Source organism: Sorex fumeus, unplaced genomic scaffold, assembly GCF_029834395.1.
Source record: "Sorex fumeus unplaced genomic scaffold, SorFum_2.1 ptg000024l, whole genome shotgun sequence".
Lineage (NCBI taxonomy): Eukaryota > Metazoa > Chordata > Mammalia > Eulipotyphla > Soricidae > Sorex > Sorex fumeus.
In genome coordinates, this window is record NW_026606081.1 from 19103062 (window position 1) to 19124518 (window position 21457).

Genomic DNA, 21457 nt, shown 5'->3' on the forward strand with positions numbered 1-21457 from the left:
GTCGACATTGGATGGCCGGCGTCTCAGGCTGTGCAGGCGAGCAGTGGGTCTCGGTGGCCGAGCGGGGCCCCTCGTGCCCACAAAGTGACTCTAAGGTGGAGGGAAACTCGTGCAGGCATTGGGGTGCCATGGCAGTTTGCTGTCCTTTGTCTCCCTCCCCGTGTCGGGGAGGTTCTGGTGGCCGCACGCCGTGATCCGTCTGCCCAGCTCTTGGGTCCCTGTGTGCTGTATTCTGGCCCGTCAGGTGAGGCGTGAGGACGGGGGGGGGGGGGGGTGTCGCAGGGGTCTGCTCTGCCGCCCCCTTTCCTCACTGTCTTCTCAGTGTCTCTTTAAAAGATGTTTTTGAGAAAAGGAATGTGGTCCATTGCAGTTTTATTAGGAAATTTGCTCTTGTCCTTCGGCTCAGTCCAAGATGCATGTTTGACTGTAACTCAGAACTGCCGGGATCATCCTGCAGATGCAGGAGTGGGTGGGAGGGACGTGGGGGGGCGCGCAGGGGGGACGCAGGAGTCGGCGGGCTGAGGGTGAGCCCCCTGCTTCCTCCGCAGGTGTGTGGAGGCTGAGGGCCTGTCTGCCGCGTGCTGGCGGTTCTGCAGAGTGAGGGAGGAGGGGAGAGCCGCAGTCAGGGGAGGCTGCCTATCGGGCGAGGCCCAGATGCCCGGCTCAGGGAAGGCTCAGGGAACGCTCTCTCTCGGACCCACTGCCCCGGGGATTCCTTTGGGGTGAGCCACAGGGTTCTCCTTGGCTTTTTGTTTGCTTTTGGTTAAAAATTTCCCTTTTGTCACAAAAAGGCAGTATGGCCACCTTAATTCCCCCCACCCCCCTTAGTGGCAGTTATTGGATGTTGTTTGGGACACAGATTGAAAACAAAGGAAAAAGAAGTTTGACTCCTTAAACACACCTTCATCCTGCGGCTGGGGACAGGCGCTTGGCCTGAGGCATCTGGGTTCCCGCTGCTCAGGCTTCTCCAGCTGGGGGTGGAGGGTGGGGTGGGAAGCCTCATGAGTGGGCTGTGCGTGGAACGTCATGGGGTGGGGAGCCTGGTCCCAGCCCCACCCTCGGGGCCGACCTGGGACCCGCGTGTCCTGGTTTCTGCTTTGCTGGCCGTTATTCTGGACTTTTAGGGCTTTGTGTCTGTGGTAGAATTCATCACCAGAGCTAGCTCCCCTGTGCAGAAAGTTCTGGCCTGTCTTTTCTGTCTGAGGATGTTGAGTCAAAGGCAGGTGGAGCGTGTCCTGGGTTAAGTGGAGTTTCAGAATCCCCCAGTGTCTTCATTTCTGAGGGATAATTACTGAGGTTTAAGGGACCAGCTCCCTCGGGAAATAAATCTAACTTGTCTTGAAGTATTTTGTTTGCTTCTTGATTTTAATCTTCTCTTGTGACATGTTTCTCCAGAGGGAAAAATATGTTCAAGACAATAAATAAATAATAAGTTGTCTGACTAAATCCACCCCAGTGAGTAGAATTTCATGCAGTGCTATGAGTTTGCTATTCCAGGGATGGGTATAAAGACCATTTGCTAAAAGTTGGCTAGTGAGATTGGAAAAGTAGCTCTTACAAAACAACACATTTTCAATGCTACGTCCTTTAAGCATTTATTGAACATTTATTATTGCAATTCCTAGTCTGAACACTCGACGTCGTACATCAAAGTCGGTAAATGTTCTTTTTCTTTTATCATATTACACACAGAAGATAAATCGTGCTTGACTTGACCAACTTAAATGACTGAACTGATGCAGATAGCTTTGTTTTAGCAATAAACCAGATTTTATTCAGTTTTTCCATACAATAAAATTTTGTAGCATCTCAAGACGTCTGTTGAGTCTATTGTTACCGTCTGTTGAGTTCTATTGTTACCGTCTGTAATTGACCACATGAGTCACCTGTGATACTCCTGACAGTCAGGCAAACCAAGCCTTGAAAGCCTGTGGCGTGGCAAAGGCCCGCCTCGTGTGGAGAGGCGGCAGCGGTGTCCATCCGTCTGTCCGCCCGTCCGTTGGTGGGTCTGCAGCGTCCCCATGGGTTGTGGACATGGCACCCATGGGAGCATGCGCCTCTCCCAGCTGTGGACCCGCCGGAATCCAGTGGTGGAGGTTTTGTTCCCAGGCCCGAGGCTGGGTCTGCTCTCAGCTGGGCCGATTGCTGACGGGTGCCTGGCACTGCTGACGAGAGGCAGGGAGGGGCTGATGCCCACACACCAGGCCAGCCCTATGGCAGGACGATGGTGCAGGGCCAAGAGGGGCCGGGCTGATGAGGGCCTGTGCAGTCATGGCACCGCATGGGGACGGGCAGTGCTGGAGAGTGCCCCTGAGACAGTGCTCACTGGAGGGGGCCCCTGAGACAGTGACCGCAAGGGACAGGAGAATGTCCCGAGGCAGTGACTGCAAGGGGACGGGAGAGTGTCCTGAGACAGTGACCACAGGGGGATGGGAGAGTGTCCCGAGATAGAGCCCATGTCTATCGCCAAGCACCTGTGACTATCAAGTGGCCACAGTGGTTGGGGCAGTGGCTGTGGGTAGATTCTTCGGTTCCGACCAGTGTGAGACGAGGCGGCTGTGACCACACTGCAGGTCGGCACTTGGGGTCTCCCTGAGGTGACTCGGTTCTCGGGAAGACTGTGCCGAGGCTCATACGCCCTCAGGCCCAAGTGCCCACCACGCCTCTGACCCATGTTTGGACAGCGTCACTGCGGGATGTCGGGAAGGCAAGCTCCCTGGACTGGGGTGTGCAGGGCACTGTCGGGCACTGTCCCAGGAGAGGCTGACAGGCAGCCACGCTCAGGAAGGGGGCTCGACCCTTCCTGAGCCTTATCTGAGCAGCCCCTCTGAGGGCCGGAGCCAGAGGAAGGTGGGTGGGTTGGGGAGGGATATTGGTCCATGCTGGAGCTGGACAGCTCCCCGCCACCCTGTCAGCCCAGAACATGCCGTCCACGCCTCTCAGGGCCTCTCCTGGTGCTGCCCCAGCCACCCCGACAGCCTTCCTGCTTCGGGTCCCACACCCACATGGGGCCTCGCCTGGGACGGGTAGGGACCTGGGCCCAGGGGAGATGTGTGGGCTTTTTCGGGCGTTTGACTGTCGTGTTCTATGTGTCCGTTTGGCTGTCGTGTTTGACCCACGTGTCCCTTTGCGGTGTTCGGCCACGTGTTCCTCTGCAGCAGCATCTAACTTGTCCCCCGGGCTCTGTCTTGCAGCCGTCCCGTTCCCCCCCAGTCACCGGCTCACGGCCAAGGAGGTGTTTGACAGCGATGGGAAGCCGCGCGTGGACGTCCTGAAGGCGCACCTCATGAAGGAGGGCCGGCTGGAGGAGAGCGTTGCCCTGCGGATCGTCACCGAGGGGGCATCCATTCTGCGGCAGGAGAAGAACCTGCTGGACATCGACGCGCCGGTCACAGGCGAGTGCGAGGGGTGGCCGTGCCCGGGGCCCCAACACCTGGCATCTGGAGGGAGGGGGCCATCCGCTGAGACTGGAGCGGGGCTAGGGGGTGGGGGATGCCCCTCTGTGGGCAGGGACCCTCGGGGGACACGGCCAGCCTGTGTCGGCGAAGGGCAGGAGGAGCCTGGTCCCCGTCTCCAGAACAGCCTGTCCACCGCCTGCCGTGGGCCCCTCGCTGTGGCCTGCACCGTGGACCTGGCCATCCTACAGGCCTGGGCTGGGCCGCCTGAGGTCCTGCCGGGGGTGCCCCCTGTGAGGCGGGGGAGGGGTCTGCAGGGCCGGAGGGGCTGCTCCCTCCCATGAGGCCAGAGGGCCAGCCCTCCCCCCCCCCCCCCCCACACACACACACACCTCGTGCAGATTCCTGCCCCTGGAGTCTGTGGCGTGCCTACCCGTGACAGCCGAGCCTCCGTGTGACGCGGCCGTGCCTGGGGCAGTGTCCAGCAGGTGTGGACACGCAGGCCGGGCAGCGGCTCAGGTTGGGTGCCCAGGAGGGAGGCCGCGGTTGACCTGGCCCGAGGGCAGAGGAAGGCAGTGTGGTCCGAGGGGCAGGGCCTGTGGGGGGCTGCTGAAGGTGCCAGGTTGCAGGTTTGCCCCCGCGATGCCCCAGCGGTGGCAACTCCTCAAGAGAAGCTGGAGCCCAGCGGGGCGTGGGCGCGCGGGGTCGGGTTCCGGCCGCTAATCTACCAGCAGCAGCGGCCCAGCTGCTTCCTGCCTGGGGCCTGGGAGAGGGTTCCCCACAGCCACTGGCTCTGCGCCCGGCCGGGGAGGGGCCCCGGGCCTCAAGGTCACGGCAGCCCTCCAGCCGCTGCCGTCATGGGGAGGTTCCCAGCTCAGCCTGGCAGCCTGGCAGGGGGCGGCCCGGGGCTCCCCCGCCCAGGGTCCGGGCCCACACCGTGGAACCGTGACCTTCGCTTTGGTGGCGGGTCAGCCGTCTGTCCGGGCGTCCTGCCCACTGGGGTTCTCTGTGGCCACTCCCTAGGCTGGCCTGCCTGGAGGCCTTGGTGTCCAGCCCAGGCCTAGCCACGCCTGCATCTCTGCTGCCCGGGTTGCTGCCCCGCCCCGTCCTGAGGTTCCGAGGGCTCCTTGTCTCTGCCCCTCTGTGTCTCAGCAGCCCGGGCCTGGGGAGGCGGGGAGGGGGCTTGTTCTTGCTCCTTCCCCGGGAGCCTGACTGCGGGGGAGGGTCGTGGTGCCTTCTTCAGTCTGCTGTGGGGCTGCGCCCAGTACCGCTGCACGAGGCTTCTTCCTGGTGGTGCTGGGGACCTGGTGGGTCAGTGCTCCGGCCTCTGTGTGCTGGATGGCCCAGCACCCGTGAGGTCTGGGCCCCGCGGGAGCTGGCCCCAGCTGCCCTTCTCCCACATGGCCATCCATGTTGGAAGCTGCTGTGGCAGGGGAGGGTCCCTGCGACCCTGAGGGCCGGGCCGGGCCTGCCGCTCCCGTGCCTGAGTGCCTTTTGTCCCAAGGGAAATGTCGGTGCGACATGTCTGTCTGCTGTCATGGCGGCGGCAGACGTGACCTTTCAGCACCAGCTCACACCGGGGAGCTGCCCACAGCCCTTTTTCCTGTGCCTTGTCTTCCTGAAGGAAGCCAGTGTCCGTGAGCTGGCAGCCCCAGGTTCCCATCTGACTTCTGGGCCGCTCTCGGTTTGAGGCCGCTCCCGAGGTGCGTGTCCCCGCGTCTCCGCCCTGCTCACGAAGGTGGTTCCATGGTGCTGTGCCGTTCAGGGCCCCCTCGAGCAGAGGGCCCCGTGCAGTGCCTTCTGTCCTCAGGCTGCGGGTCTGTATTGGCACGAGGCAGCCCGTCCCTGCGCCCCAGCTCTCACTCACCAGCCCCCGTTGGGCGCTGTTCCCAGCCTGCGCAGGGGGGAGGTGTGACGGGTGGTAGCGGTCACATGATGCAGTCAAAGCCCATCTGATGAGCAGCACGAAACAGATTCTTATTGGGGATTCTCGTCCTCGTGTGTCAGACACTAAAGGTCTTCCGAGGTGGCCCTGGCGGACTCCTCAGTGCAGCTCACTGGGCCTCTCTTGAATGAGCCACTGGCACTGATCAAACGCCTCAGAGATGGGAAGGCGAGAAGTGAGGGGACGCGACCAGGCTTCCTGGAGTCTGTGAGGCGACTCACTTAGCATGCGGCGTTGATTGGCGGGAAACCCAGGTGGGGCCCGTTGCTGCCCATCTCCTGTTCCTCGCTCGGCTCAGAACACTCATGCTTCGGTCCAGCCAGTGTATGGACAGACGCAGAGCAGAGCAAGAAGGGGGAGGGGGCACCTGGGCTGGGGGGAACCGAGGTCAAAGGGGGGGGCAGAGGAGGAGCTCGGGTTGGGGGGAGCCAGGTACGAGGGAGGCCAGGTGGGAAGGTCCATGGGTAGAGGTGGAGGAGGAGGCCGCTCTCCCTGGCCGGGATAGAGAAGGTGGTTGTGGACTTGAACACGTAGACGTGTGTGAAGACACATGTACGCACGTGTACACAGACGCATACAGACATGCAGACCAGACTCACAGCCACAGATGTGCACGGGTGTGCACACACGTGCAGCTGTGTACGGACACATGCTCAGGCAGACCTACACACGGACGCACACGGATGCACACACAGATACACACGCAGCCGCATACAGACGTGTATATGTAGACGCGCATGTGCACGTCTCTGGAACTCCTGTTGAGGGCCCTACTCTGCTGTGGGCAGTGAGGGGGGCGTCCTTCTCCCTGCCGGTCCTGAGCCCGGTGCCCGAGCGGCTTTGCCTCGCGTGTTCTAGGCGCCCGGGAAGATGTCAGGTGCCAACACACCATGTTCACGTGTATGTGGAGACATCTGTGGCCAGCAGCCTGCACTCGGCTGGGAGTGTGCCTGACCGCTCCTCTCTGTCCCTGCCCCGCTGCCATCCCCTGGGCTGGGCCCTGCAGGAAGGGGAGGGTAGGCTAGGATACGGTAACTTCACCCCACACCCTTGCAGTGGGCTGACCCTATCTTGTGTGTCCGCAGAGAACGTGGCCTGGCATCAGGGCCAGCAGCTGGTTAGATCCACCCTCAACCTTATCGGGTCTGACCTGCCGCTCTGGGGGCCGTGTGGACGGCCCCAATAAGCCCCCTGCTGTGTGACCGCCCACCTGTTTCCTGAAAGGGCAGTGACCCCTTGACTGTCAGCCCCACCCCTGTCGGCCTCCCCTTCTCCATGGAGAAGCCTGTCCTGCCACCCGCTGGATACACAGGCAGTAGCATCAGAGGGGCAGCTGAGGGCTGAGGCCACAGCCTGGGGCCCTGGACCTGCATCTCTCTGGGCCCCTGTCCCGGGTACTCTCCCTGGGGCCCTGGGGCGCGAGGGCGCGTGGTGTGCGGCCATCCTGCGGTGGAGATGGCCGGTCCCCCTGGACAGCTCCCAGGAGGTGAACAGGGACCACCTGTCCTCACCGTCCGGCGACCGTGGAGTCTGCCCGGGGAGACAGCTGGGGGCTGAGCCCCCCTGGGGGTACCCTGAGGGTAGCCCTCGAGCTTGCTCAGGGACTCAGATGGGACATAGCGCCCAGCCCCTCCAGCGACACCCTGGCCTTGGCCCAGCCGTGCTCTCCTGTGTGGCTCCTCCGTGGCGTCCAGCCGCTCTCCTGGAGTTTCCGCTGGTCATGTCCCACCCGGCAGATGGGCAGGTGCTGATCAGACTGTGCCTGCCCACCGGTCCCTGTTTAGGTGCCAGGCTTGTCTCTCGGCTTCCCGCTAGTGACCTCCTGTGTCCTGAGCTGTGAGTCCCTGCAGACCACAGCGGTGCCACCCGCCCCGTCCCATCGGACCCTCAGGGCCACGGTGGGCATGGGGTGGCTCTGCTCCGTGCGTGGGCAGGGCTGAGGATGATGGGTTCCGCTCCTGCACAGCCGCGGGGACGTGAGTCCAACCTGTCCCCCACACCACACTGCTCCGCCCCTCTGGTTCCTGGCTCTGTGGCTGCGTCCGTCCGTCCATCTGTCATGGTCACTGCCCCGGGTGGGCACTGGGTCTGTCGCTTTCTGCCTGCAGCCGGACGCCACAGAGTTCATGCTGGTCTTTCCCCCAGGAAGCCGTCCTGCCCTGAGCTGTTGGCGGGGCGGGGCTGCCACACCCGCCTCTGCTTGGGGTCAGTCAGGGCTTCCCTCCCTGCCGGCAGCTGCCCGGCCAGCCTGGCTGCCTTCCGGCCGCGTGACCTCTGTGGGGGCAGCCCCGGAGCCCCATGGCACCGTTCCCTGGGCAGTGGCTCCAGAGAGCGTCAGCCACCTGCAGGGGCCGATCACTCAAGCTTTAGTCCAGAGGGAAGCACGGGAGCCTGACGCTAGCAGACACCGCAGGAGCCAAGAGCCAGCGGGCGGCGGCAGCGGCAAGCGAGCCGGCGTCACTGCCAGCAGCCTGGGTCTCCCTGGCCAGGGGCGGTCAGGCCCGAGGTGCTGCGGGGGACAGAGCTCCGCCAAGGGGGACAGGGCACGGCGTGGGGGCCCCCTGGCGAGTCTGCTTCACTCCCTGGCCAGCAGAGCCCCTCCAGTCACCCGCCCGCTCCCCACTGCCCTGCTCTGGCCTGTGAGCGCTGGTGTTTGGGGCTGTCGTTGGAGCGTGTGGCCTTGGGGAAGTGCTGACCACATGCAGATTCTCAGCCCAGCTACCGCGGTCCCCGTCCCGGCTCTCGGGGTGTCCGAGGCCCATCTGTGCAGAGATGCCGCGACACCCACACCCTGGGATGGCACAGCCCCACCCCCGCGCACGTCCTGGGACACACACTCTCGGCACGCAGCAGGGTGGCTGCTGGGCAGTGAGCGACAGCTGTGCGTGCCCTGGGTGTGAGGCCCCGAGCTTCGGAGCAGCACTTCGAGGTGGGCGCCGGGCAGGGCAGGACTCAGGTTCCACCTCCCCGGCTCTGCCCTCCAGGCCAGGTGCATGTCAGGGGTCACCGGCCACGTCCATCTCCCGCGCTGCCCATGGGCTGAAGGAGCTTTGCTACTTCTGTGCCGTGGGTCGGACCCGGTGCTTCTACATCCCCAGCTCTGTGGTTCTGGTGAGGTAGAGGCAGGGACCGTGCCCTGACCCGTGCTGCTGCGTCCAGGCCATGTGCCCTGTGGCTGCCCCTCCAGCCCCTGCCCATGAAGGGTGGCCCCTCCCCGTCCCTCACAGAGCTGCAGCCTTGCCCTTGGGCTTCTGCCCGCAGCTGCAGGGTTGGGGGCCAGAGTAGGGGCCGACCCGGCTGCAGGCTGGAGGAGGAGGAGTCCAGTGATATGTTCGCTGCCCACGACGGTGGCTGGATGCTGGGGTTTCTAGAAGCTGCCTCTTCCCTACCATGTGCCTCAGGGCAAGAGCTCCTGGCACTTCCCTCTCAGGCTAGTGTGGAAGGTCTGTCGACTTGCCTGCCCAAACTGAGGTGGGCACAGGAGCAAGGCCCTGGGGAGCCTGGGACCCCACAGCCTCGTGGCCGCTCACCTGCTTCCCCTCCCCCGTCCCCTCTTTCCCCCTCCCCCCTCACCCTGTCGCTCCTCTGGCAGCAGGAACCTTTCCTTTCTCTTGCTGGATCACTTCCCCTTTCCCTGGACTTGATTTCCAGCATCCTGGACGCCAGATCCCGAGATCCCAGGTGAGCCTGGCCCGGGGGCTGCTCTCCCCCCTGGAAGTGGCTTTGCCGTTCCCTAGGGCCGCGTCTGGCTCCCTATCCTGACCAGGCATGCCTCTGCTTTTTACCTTAAGCAGTTCTTTAACTGAGGTTCTCGCGTCCGTGGTCTCAGAGGTGGGGTTTGCAGCGAGGCAGCTGCACGCTTCAGAAGGACCAACTTCTCCACAGCTTTGTGCTTGGTGACTCAGCCCGAGAGGCGTCACCATGGAGACCCGAGTGCTGGCGGGCTGCGCCTTGGGGTGTCCTGGTTTGGAGCTGGATGGCGGGAGCCCTCTGCAGCGTTTCTCCGGTGAAGGGCTGGCAGGACCTTTGCCAGAGCTGCCCCCCCCCCCTGCCCCTGACCTGGAACCCCCGGGAATCCACAGAGGTCCCGAGCACGGGCCCCACATCACCCCCCAGGCTGCTCGCACTGCCTGGGGGCCCGTGAGCTAGACTGGTACGCCAGTCCCCAGAGCCTGCCCCTGCCCTGCCAGCGAGACTCCTCAGACCCATTTCTCCTAACTGTGTGGGAATGAACTCAAGGGACGGGGGCGAGTACCAGGCTCAGGAGCGCATCTCCATGCAGCCGATCCGGGCCGAGTCCTGGCCCAGGGGAACCCGGAACCAGGAGTTAGCCCGGAGCACCACCAGGTGTCAGCCAGAAGTCAACATCGACAACAAAACTTTAATAATTTGAGAATGTTTCTCCCCCCGGGACACCCCAAGATAGTCTCCAGAATCAAGGCACTTTATAAGCAAGTGAAGGGCCTTGTAAGGCAGCCGAGTCGAGTGACCGGGAATAAAGCTGCAGGAAAACAACCGGCCGTGCTCCTGCCTCTGCCCCAGGGTGATCACCTGGCACATGCCACCATGATGCCGCCGCCTTCTGCTCTGGTGTTGGCACTGCCCCAAGTGTCCTCCGGGGTGCTGGGAGAGGGAAGAGGGATGCAAACGCTGAAGGAAGGAGCCTAATGCTGGGCTGGAGACGTGAGCCTGGGGGAGACAGGAACGTCCATCTCCCCCCTCCCCGTCCCATAACCGGAGACTGAGACCGTGCGAAGGAGAATCCAGGTCACTTTAATCTTGTCCTTCTAAAGCCAGTAAATACAACTTTTCCTCCAGCATAAGCTGTGGTAGCCACAGAGAAAAGGCGGCTACAGAAGAATCCAGTGAGTGAATCTGGAACGTCCCTTGTGGTTGTGTGTGTGTGTGTGTGTGTGTGTGTGTGTGTGTGTATGCGTGCGCGCATGTGTGTGTAAATTGCATGGGGGAGTGAGAATGTGTATGTGTGTGTCTGAGCGTGTTGGTGTGGGGGTGAGTGTGCTTGTATGTGTGTATGTGCGTGTGTGTGCATGTGTGCATGTGTGAGTCTGCATGGGGGCGTGTGAACGTGTACGTGTCAGCGTGTGGGTGTGAGTGTGAGTGTGTGTGTGCCCAGAGAGGGTGCAGGTATTGCACACAAGGCCCTGGGGTGTGGTACTTGTTGTGAGTGAATTGTGCGTCATGCACACAGTAGTTCCTGGCAGAGTCCAGACTGCCCTCGTCCCACCGAACCAGGTCACAGTACCACGGCTCGCCAGTAGCCGACTCTCAGATTGGATTCCCGGGGCCCGAGGCTGCTTCCCATGTAATCAGGACTCTGTGTCTTTTCTTGGCCCGTGGCCTTTGATGGTCTCAGATAAAAGGCCCTTCTGGGTTCTTTGATCACACCCTCGGGGAGCTGGTGAGCACTCGCTCGTGCACCTGTGAACAACGGTGCTTTCTTTAAATTTATTTTAAATTATTGAACATCCCAGTGACTTTATTCTTCTTCACAGAATACGAGGGAAATTAAACCAGAATTTAGTGGCATGCGCGAAAGAAGAGTCGAGTAGATAGAAAACTATTGGCTGCAAAAATAAAACCCAGAACTCTTGGACTGTGCCAGAATGCCCAGTGAAGCCCCAGGTCCCTGAGCACTCTCTGAGAGTCCCGCCCCATGGAGAAGGGGAGAGGCAGGTGTAAATCCTGCCTCTCGTCAGAGTCCTTGGCAGGCACGTCTCCCCACGTCCTCCTGTGCCGGGGCAGCGGCTGTCCAGAGCCCGCAGGGGCATCCCCGTGTGCATCCAGGAGGGGGTCACGTCGTGGGTGCCGAATTCTGCACCGGGACCCCCGCAGCCGACTGCCATGATCGGGATGGGCAACATGAGAGTCGCCAAGACCGTGGGTGTCTGGCGGGATCCCGGGGCCTCGGCCGCCCCCGGCCGCATGTGAGAGGGCAAAGTTGCCACACGAGAAGCAGGTGGATCCGCTCGGGCCAGGGCTGCTCCCTCGCCCGCTCCCGTGTCTAGGCCAGCACCACAGGCAGCGCGGAGCCAAGATGGGGCCAAATCACCAGAGTTGGACAGAAACGCTGCCCGGGCGGGAGGCCCTGTGCCCACCACTGTTCATGGTGCCCTCCCTCAGTCTCCCTGCACACTCACCACGGACACAGCGGCCTCAGCCGTTACTGTCTGAGCCGCGGCTGCAGAACGACTGCAAGGTTGTTTCCACCGTGGGACCCCAGCCCGTGTTGGGCATGGTGCCCAGGCCCACCCCGTGCGAGCAGGGACGTAGGCCAGGCCCTGGACGTGTCCTTGGCCGTCCCGTGCAGGGTGGCAGCACCGGGTAAGCTGTGGAGGCACCTGGTGAGGGTCTCCCAGTGCCGCCGTCTGAGGCGTCTTGGAAACGCCATTTCACACCTGCGTCCTGACATGGGGGCCACTGAGCGAAGCCTCAGCCGTGTGTCAGCCACGCCATCACGTGCATAGGATGTGGGCAGCGGAGCGGCCTCCTCCGCCCCCGAGTGACCCCTGCCCGACCCCACTGCTCTGTGGGACAGTCAGCAGTCCCAGGATGGGTAGGAGGCAGCTGGCGGCCAGCGCTGGGGGCACGTGTGGGGCTGTGACTCAGTCACGCAGTTGCGAGCTCCCCCGCTGGACCGAGGCCTCAGAACCGAGCGGGTGCTGACCCCAGGCCCCTTGAGTGAGCCGAACCCCCGCGGTTTGCCATCTCTGGGCTGTGCTCGGGTCTCTGGCTCTGAGTCACCGGCCATTCCTGTGGTCAGACCTGACCCTCGTGAGGATCAACCGTCCCCTCCTCACGCCTCCGCTGCCCCCCTGCCCAGGTTGGGTCCCTGTACATGGGTTTCCCATCCACTCGTCCGTGGGTGGGGCCGGTCGTGCCGGGATCCAGGGTCCATCTGCTGTGGACACCACCCCATGTCTCCTCAGGGGGTGGCGGGTGGGAACTGAGATCCCACCGAGTGGGCCGTAGGCTGTGCGTGGGCCGTGTTAAGCCTCACTGACGGTGGGGTCTGAAGTGTGGGCAGTGCACTTGGTAGCCAACTTCCTGACCTTTACAGGACCTGAACCTGCAGATACAGGTCATCTCTGGAGGGGTTTAATGGGCGTGTGCCCAGTTCCCGGTGCTCCCTGGCCCTTGGTCCTCACGGGAAAAGGGCTGCCGTTTCCGAGACAGCCACAGAACTTGGTGTGTCTGCACCTGGTCTCCTGGGCAGGGCAGGGCAGGGCCCAATGGTGGCTGCCCACTGTGGCGGGAGGCTCGGGACCCCTGTGGCGAGGGAGCCTCCAGCTTTGCATCTCAGTTTGTCTTGAGAGCTGCCAGGACAGGCAGTCGGCATGTTCACGCCCGTGAGAACAGACATTCCGGAGAGGCGTGGGGTCAGGAGGCGTCCCCAGAAGGCAGCAGAACGAGGCCTGTGTGACTGGGGCAGGTCTGGGTGGGGTCTCCTGTCCCATCAGCCCCTTGCAGAGATAGTGTGTGTGAGGCCGGCCGTCCCTGTGGTATGGGGGCTCCTTCCTGATGCTTCGGTGCTGGCTATGCTGCAGCTCATGCCAGGGGCCGGGCCCTCGGCAGCTGGGGTCTGCCCTCTCCCGGATGCTGCCCGCCGCTGCTGCTGCCCACAGTTCTCTGCTGTTTCCTACAGGCCCGTGAGCGTCTCACTCCTGGTTGGCCCTGCTCCTCTGTGTGAGCCGTCCGGGAAGCTTCCCTCCCTCTGAGGGCATCGTTCTGGCCAGCTGTGAAAACCGTCACGCATGTCGATGAACAATCCCAAAACTCTGACTGTTCGGCTACTTTAGTAATTATGTGCCCGTTGCGGGACTTTCTGAGTGATGGCGGTTCAGAAGCGTCGGGGGTGAGCTGTGTCTGTGTGGGCTCCCTGACGGGCCGGAGGCCGTGAGTGTGGCATGTGGCCCTGCAGACATGAGCTGCCCAGGCTGAATCTATGGCAGTGCCCGTGATAGGGACCAGAGACTCTCTCAGTCTTCCTAGCCCCGGCTGGGAGCTGCCGGGGTGTGCCCAGGTTGCTGGGAGCCCTGGCTCTGGTGTCCACTTCCTGCACCAGCGATGCTCTGGCAGGGCCTGGACCGATCGGACGGCCTCTCACAGCCTGCCCGGCCTCTCAATCTGGGCTGCCTGTCCCTGTCCCGTGTCACCTGGGGGGTTGGCCTGTCCTTTCCTGCCTCCTCTAAGGCTCCTGTCCATGCTGGTGGCCCCCGGAGCCCCCCAAACCCCTACATAAACTCCGGGGGGGGGGCGTGGCCCCCGAGCTCACTCCACTGGGGCGTGAGCAGCCTTGTGCCCTCGAGGTTGGGCTCTGCACTTGGCCATGTGACCCAGGAAGATACGCCCCATTCCCCTTATCCTGGGGCAGTCCAGGTGCCCCTACTCACCCACTGCCCTGGGAACACCATCGAGTCCCCCCTGAGCCCGGCACGGCTGGGTCCCGGGGTGTAGCGTGGCCCCTTCTGCGCCCCTCAGCTGTGCGGCCAGGCCCCCCTGCTTCCTGGCGGGCCGTGGGCTCACCCTTCCTGTGAAGGAGGCGCCTTCTGGCGGGCCACGGCTCTCGTCCAGCATGGCTGGCCCGCTTCTCTGTCACTGCTCGGGCTCCCGGGTGCTTCTGCCTTCGTGAACCCTCTGTGACACTCGGCCCCCAGGGCCAGGTGCGGGCTGGGCCCCACAGCCCCTCCAGAAATGTGGCGGTGGGGGAGAGGGTTGTGCAGCCCGAGGGGGTCAGGGCCTGCCGGGGCTGCTGTTTCCGGAGCCAGTGGGGTGGGCCAAGGAGGAAGAAATGATTAACCGAAGGTGCAACTCTGGGCCAAGGTCAGCCAGAAGGAGGAAGCAGAGGCGTCACTGGGCGAGACAGAGCCTCACTGTCTGCTTCTGCCCCCACTTATGGGTGTTGTGTGTGTGCGTGCATGTGTGTTCATGTGTGTGTGTTTGCGTGCATGTATGTGTGCGCATGGGGGTGTGTGTGCATGCATGCATACATGTATGTGTGTGCGCCCTGGGGATGGTTCCCAGCAGTGCTCAGGGCCGAGTGGGGAGCACTCACCCTAGATTGGTGAGAAGCTCTTGGTCCCCGTTTCTCTCTCTGTTGCTGCAGGGCCCAGTGACAGCAGGAACCCCCCACCCCCACCCCACCTCTCTCACCTCTCTGTGCGTGGGAGTTTGGGGGCTTCTTGAGGGAGTTGGTGCTGTCACCTTATCGCCTGCATGTCGTGTTCTGTGTTCTTCGTAAGGGTCATTGTGGTGAGGCGGCGTCCCAGCTGTGGTGACCGCTTCTGAGTGGCCGCTCATTTCTTTTAAATGCGCCTGTCTGTAGCATATTTCTCTTTGGTTCTGTTAGTGCTCGATTTGCCCCAGTCTGGTTAAATTCTCCCAGTTTTGTTTTAGGAAGAGCCTGATATACACATTTAACATTCAAGAGTGACATTGTGCTGTGGGGATAGACAGTTTTCGATACCTTTCCTTTCTGTTCACTCAGCCCTTTTAGTTTATCATGAATGAGGATGTTTGGGGCCAGGAAGGCGGCATGAAGCTTATTATTTTTTTTTTAATTTTTATTAGTGAAACACCATGAGGTACAGTTGTAGATTTACAATTTTTTGTGCTTGGGTTTCGATTATACAATGATCAAATACCCATCCCTCCAGCAGTGCCCATTTTCCACCACCATAGATAATATCCCTCCCACCCCCATCCCCCCCCATGAAGCTTGTTTTTATCTCAGTAATTCCCTAGTCCCGTAACTTTGCTCCTAATGAGGTCCATGTCTGGGGTGGCTGGTTTGTGTTGAGTTTCCCTGCCAGGAGAGATCGGGTGAGCCTGGGTTACAGTCAGGACCGGTGATGCCCCCTGCATCCAGCTACCTGAGGACTGAGTGACTCCCTGCAGGGCTGTGGGCTGTGGGTGGAGCCACCCCCAGGGCCTCCCCCGTGTCCCTTCCCCCATCAATGGCCCATTTCTCCAACCTCTGCACTTTTTTTTCTTTTTCTTGGATGCACCTGGCAGGCTCAAGGGCCACCCTGGCTCTGCACTCTACTCCTGGCGGTGCTTGGGGACCATGAGGGGTGCCGGGGATTGAGCCCCTGGTGGTGGCGTGCGGGGTGAACATCCAATGGACTGTCTCTCTAGCCTTGAACTTTTTATGTTTTGTATTTTTTTACACACTGGATCTTTTGTTATTTTTATGATTTTTTTTTATTATTAAAGAGCTGTGATTTACAGATTTTTGGTTGATGAGCCTTTGGCCTGCCATGCTTCAATGCCAGTCTCCCACCTGTGTCCTGGTGGGCGTGTCACAACTTCCCGTGGTTGCAGCGGGGGTCCTGTTTCCCATGTGGTTGAGTCTGTTCTGGCTGTTTGTCCACTCTCCTTCCTGCATTACTGAAGCATATCCCGCCTGCCCGGAAGGGGAATCCCAGCCACTCTGTGCAAGCGAGAGTTGTTCTGCCTCGGGCATGACTCCAGAGAACAGAGGGTCCTCCTGAAAGAAGGACTTTCGGTCCTTACGGTCCCTGGGGACTTCAGGACGTGGCTGTCACCAGCTTCCCCAGTGTGGGCTTGTCTGGGTATCAGGGGAGATGGACTCGTGTCCTTCCGGTGGCACTGCAGGGTGTGTTCAGGGTTGCTTGTGCCAAAACTGCTCCCCCCATAGCCCCTCCCCCGGCCCATGGTCACTCCACACGCTAGAACTGAGAAGGGGGCAGCTGTGTCCCCCGCCCCACGTGTGTCCAGCATCAGCCCTGTCCCATGTGGACCCCACATTGGTCTGGTTGTTTCTTGTCATGGAACCGGGCTGTGGAGAATCCGGGGACAGTCCGCAGAAGCTAGTGGGGCCTTGAACGTTACATATACGTGAAGAGTGAGGAAGGGTGAGCAGTTTGGCCAGAAGACCAGGACACTCTTTTCAAGAATTTTGGCTTAATAGAGAAGGTGAAAAAATACAGAAAACACAAAAAAATACAGTTGGCATATGTGTGTGAGAGAGAGGGAGAGAGAGAAGGAGAGAGGGGAAGGGAGGGAGAGAGCAGGAGGGAGGGCAAGTGCTCGTGTGTGTACCTGCTGCGGTTTGGGGGATTTTGTAAACTTCTTTTTCATTTTTGCTTCTTGAATACTCTCCTGATTCAGGTTTCAGTGGGGGTCGGTTTTCTGAGTGGTGTGTCTCGCTGTGGAGGGTGTCTGACTCAGCGGGCCGTGTCCTGAGGACAGTGTTCCGCGGTTTCCCTGGGCAGCTCAGGCCACACGAGACCCGTGCGTGCACGGCCGATGTCGCCCATTCTGGTCTGTGCTCCCTTCCCAGCTGCGTGGGTATCACCCCCTCCCCCCCCCCCCCGCCCCGGCAGCGGTGGGGGCTGGGGGCCTTCTGTCCTGTCCCGCTATTCTCCCATCCCTATGCTGCCGCCCCGGCCAACTCCAGGTGAAAAGCCAGAAGTCCCCTCCGCGCTGAGCTTGGGCGTTCCGTGACTGGCCTGAGCCCTAATGTGACTCTGTCTTGTCTCTGCAGTGTGTGGGGACATCCATGGACAATTCTTTGACTTGATGAAGCTCTTTGAAGTGGGGGGCTCGCCCGCCAACACTCGCTACCTCTTCCTAGGGGACTACGTGGACAGAGGGTACTTCAGCATCGAAGTAAGTACACAGCGGGACCCACCTGCCACCCGCGGCCCACCCAGGTCCTGGGCTGCCATAGCCACAGGAGCTGGGGGCACGGGGGGCGGGGGGGGGGGAGGCGCTTTCTCCACACAAGGCCGCTGGAGAAAATCCTGTGTCACTGGGCGTGACGTGGACCCAGGGCCTGAGGGAGTTGGCTTGTTGTTGTGGTCCTCTCTGTGACTGCTGGTGCGAAGTGACGTGTACGTGTGTGTGCACACGAGTGTGTGTGATTGTATGAGTATGTGTGTGCATGTGTATATGTGCATATGAGCGTGTTTGAGCACGTGTGCATAGGTGTGTATGGTGTTGTGTTCATGGTGTGCATGTGTATTAGTGTCTGCATGCACGTGTGCTTATGCGTGTGTATATTTGTACACGTGTGGGTGTGTGGCTGCGGTCGTGTTTGGGGCCCCTTGTGATCACGCCCTTCACTGATGCTGCCCCCGCCTGCCCCGTGATGGGCACGATTGGGGTCCAGTGACGCGGGGCCACAGTCTCCCGGTGCTGACGTGGCGCCTCACAGAGTGAGACCCAGGGAGCAGTCACAGAGCAAAGTGTCATGGCCTCTCCTGCGCTCCCAGACAAGTAGACGAAAGGGCTCGGGGCGGCCGTGGGGCGGCCGTGGAGACTGGCCCCGGCATCCAGGACGGAGCTATGTTGAGTTGCATGTGAACGGCACGTCCCTCTCCAGCAACCTGCTCTTGGAATCATTTGATGGATTTTGTTTGCCCACTCATTCCCAGTCATAGAAGAAAATAAAACCGTTTCCTCCGTGTTTTACTCCTCCCTCCCACACTGGGGGTCCCTAGTTCTCGGGTACCGCAGGGGCAGGCGGGTCAATGTGAACCTGGAGCCTCCACGCTAGGCTGTCTGTCCCCTTTGTACATGGAGTGTCTGAAAAGACGAGGGCCCGCTCTCCCGCCCAGGGCGGGGCGGGGGGCGTGCAGGAAGCACACGAGAAGTTGCAGTGACAGGCGGGCTGGGCGGGCCGGGCGACCGGCCACCTTGGTGCTGGCCCTGATCTCTGAGCCGGGTGAAGGCACCAGCATCCCTGCTGCTTCCTCTGGGTGTCCAGGGCTGTGTGACAGTGCCATTGGTCTTGGCCGAGAAGACCCGGCCCTGGACAAGCTGGGGGAATGCAGGCAAGAACACGGGTGGCCTCCCAGACCCGGGTCCCAATGTCCAGGGTCACTGGCAGGTCAAAACGTGTATCGCATGAGGGCTAGTACGTGCCGAGAGTAGGAGCAAGCAGCAACCTTGACTTAACAGACGTTGCTCTCTCTCCCGAAGAACAGGCACTGCCTGGCCCCCGCTGTCAGCCTCATGACCCGAGGCAGCTGCCCCAGCACCAGCCATCGCATGGCACATCCCCCTCGGCCTCAGGGAGAGGAGGAAGAAGCATCTCTCCTTTCATGGGAGGTGCTTCCAGAGGGAAACCGCATGTCCACAGCCCTTGCCATGAGGAGGTACCCCAGAGAGGCCGTCTGGTCACCTGTCCAGAACTGGTCCTGTTGTTTGTAACATGAGTCCCCATGAGCCCTGATGGGGGGAGGGGGATGCTCAGAAAGCCCCCTGGCATCTGCGCCCATGGGTGCTGATGTGACCCGCTCTCAGCGGCTCACTGTCCCCCTCAGTCCCAGCCATAGGATGGGAGACTGTGTCCTGCTGAGGGCAGATGCCTCAAGTCCTGCTCGTGTCCCCCGGGCTCCGGCAGGGTCGGGCGACACCAGCTGGTCTGCTCTGCCCCCACCCCCCCCCAGAAGCTCAGCTCTTACAGAGCCACCGGGCCCACCTCCATGTGTGGCCCCAGCTTCACCGTTAGCAGAGACCGTGGGGTGGACGCAGTCTGGGAGTGGAGCCGAGCTTCCTGGAGGGACCCGGAAACCCCTGTTCCTGCCAGCGTGGGGGGCCCTGCACGTGCGTTACTGGAGGTTTGGGATGGCACACGGGGGGACAGGATGCAGGTTGTGGCAGGGTAACAGGTCAGATTTGCCCCCATCTCTCCTGGCTCCCATTGCTTGTACTATGTCCGTCCAAAACGCGCAGTTTTAGTGGAGAAGCATCTGTTACTTGAATCACTAATCGTCACCTTGCACCTCATGCTTTCCCAATGGTGTATTTTCATTTTTATTTATTTTCATTCCCGGTTCTCCCAGTGGTCCCTGCAGCCCACCATGTTCTTGTGGTGGGGTAGAGGGTCCTCACGGAGGCTTATGGTTCAGGGTCAGTGCTCTTTGTCATGTCTCCTGTTTGATGTCACTCTCTTCCCTGGTGGGGGTCTGGGGGGCTTGGGGAGCATCGGGTGACACGGACCCCCTTGGTCTGTGCCTTCCTGTGTGAAAGCTTAGATGGAGCAGAAGAATAAGCATTGATTTTATTTGTTTTTCTCCCCCCCAGTGTGTGCTATACTTGTGGGCCTTGAAAATTCTCTACCCCAAAACACTGTTTTTACTTCGTGGAAATCATGAATGTAGACATCTCACCGAGTATTTCACATTTAAACAAGAATGTAAGTATCCTTCACGCTTCTCCCGGGAACTCCGTCTGCCACGAGCAGGCCAGGGCTCCGTAACACGCCAGGGTCAGGCCAGTTCACGCTCTGAGCCAAGAACCCCCAGTCACAGTGACACATTTCCTTGTCATTCTGGGCTTCCCCGAAGCTGAAGGTTCACCCTCACAATTCTGTCTGGGTGACGTAAGGACTTCAGCTGCTCTTTGATATCATCTATCCTAAGAACCAAGGGACTCGCTGGTCTGTAAATCACCAGAGTAGTGCTACTATTGGGGGTCCCCCACAGTACCCCCCTGACCTCGGCTCTCCGGGTAGACGGATGAGGCAAAATCAGCCCTCCACCTTTCTCCTTGGACCTACCTGACCAAGAGAAACGACTCATTCCTTTGAGCATAGGAGCTAGCAGTACGACACGGCAATAACCCTGTTAATTTGCCACATTGTCCGTCGGAACTTCAAGTTTGAAGTGGCGAGAACATGCACCAAAGTTCTCTGCTTTGCATAGCTTCACTAAAATCGTAGAAAGACAGTGACAGCACCCGTATGACCCTAAGCAAGTCCCCCTCATTGGGAGGTCAGATGCGCCCCACCTGCTCTGTGATGCAGCCCCCCCCCCCGCTCCCCCTCCCCCCCCCCCCCCGCACCTGTGTCCCCGCAGGTAAGATCAAGTACTCGGAGCGCGTGTACGACGCCTGCATGGAGGCCTTCGACTGCCTGCCCCTGGCGGCGCTCATGAACCAGCAGTTCCTGTGTGTCCATGGGGGCCTGTCCCCAGAGATCAACACGCTGGATGACATCCGGAAAGTAAGTGTCCTAAGGTCTGAGCCGTCACCGCTGTCCACGGCTTGCGGGGCAGAGGGTGGCGTGGCCGGATGCTGCAGCCCTGGTCGTACCCCGCCACGCTGGCCGTTTCCCTCCCCCGGGCCCCTCGAGCTGCCTGATCGTGACAGTGCCTCAGGTGGGATGAGTGGGCAGGTAAGAAAGCGGCTTTCAAGAGGCATATTTTCTGCTTGATTTAACACTAGCTCTGACTGTTGTAGACAGGGAGGAAAAAGAGATGAACTAGGTGGGGTGTCTTTTCCATGAGGAAATGTGAAAATATGGGATCATTTTATGCAGAGGAAGCGACAGTCCTTTGTGCTTATTTCTGATGAATGCAACAGAACAAAATGAGAAAAGGTGATTTAAAAAAAAAAACTCAGAGATTTCTTGAGGGTGCGGGCATGTGAGGGACTGGAGCCTTCGGTGGCCGAGAGCCGTTGCCCTGACCAACCCATGGCGACAGATGGACAACAGACCAGGGGAACGGAGAAGCAGGACCCCGGCTGGTCAGTAATGAGTTTATTCCTCTCCTCCCCAGCGTAGTCCGATATCTCCCTTACAGCACAATCGGAATCATCACAGTTCCCTCATCCTAGTCCTCATAGTCCTTCTCAGGGTCCTAGTCATGTCTAGTCCCCTCTTACCCCTTACATCATAGTGACACAGAAATCATGAAGGTTGGGTATACACACGGGTGGGATTGAACACCGTCATAACAACAAACAGTGAAGCCACTCCTGCATGGGGAAGTTCTAGGAGATTCACTCAAGGACAAGGTCTCATCTCATTTCCGGTTACTAGGAGATCTGCTCAAGGGTGATTCCATCCAGGGTGTATTGCTTTCTCCTTTCCTTAGCTAGCAATCCACTTAAACAATCATAGTAAATTTACTTATAATTTTCTAGTCATTTTGTATGAGCACAGTAAGAGATATATTAAGCTTAAAGGTTGGCTCTTCCCAAGGACTTCTCCCTATATATCCCAGACCAGAGTCCTCAGGCCAGGCTAGTCTTTCCTAACCCCAGCAGGGTCCTTATTTGGTTACTTCTTTTGGGTCATGACAGAGTTTGTCCCATGACCTTGCTCTTATTATACTTATGCTGCTTA

General features: G+C 60.3%; 1 protein-coding gene across 2 annotated transcripts in view; it reads left to right on the forward strand.

Annotated features, from left to right (window-relative positions):
• PPP3CA (protein phosphatase 3 catalytic subunit alpha) overlaps positions 1 to 21457 on the forward strand; it is a 104316-nt gene that overhangs the window by 60088 nt on the left and 22771 nt on the right. For both annotated transcript variants that reach the window (XM_056114033.1, XM_056114034.1), the window contains exons 2-5: positions 3195 to 3395; positions 16868 to 16992; positions 19414 to 19525; positions 20187 to 20332. In XM_056114033.1, coding sequence (XP_055970008.1) covers positions 3195 to 3395; positions 16868 to 16992; positions 19414 to 19525; positions 20187 to 20332 — 584 coding nt within the window. The remainder of the gene's footprint in view (positions 1 to 3194; positions 3396 to 16867; positions 16993 to 19413; positions 19526 to 20186; positions 20333 to 21457) is intronic.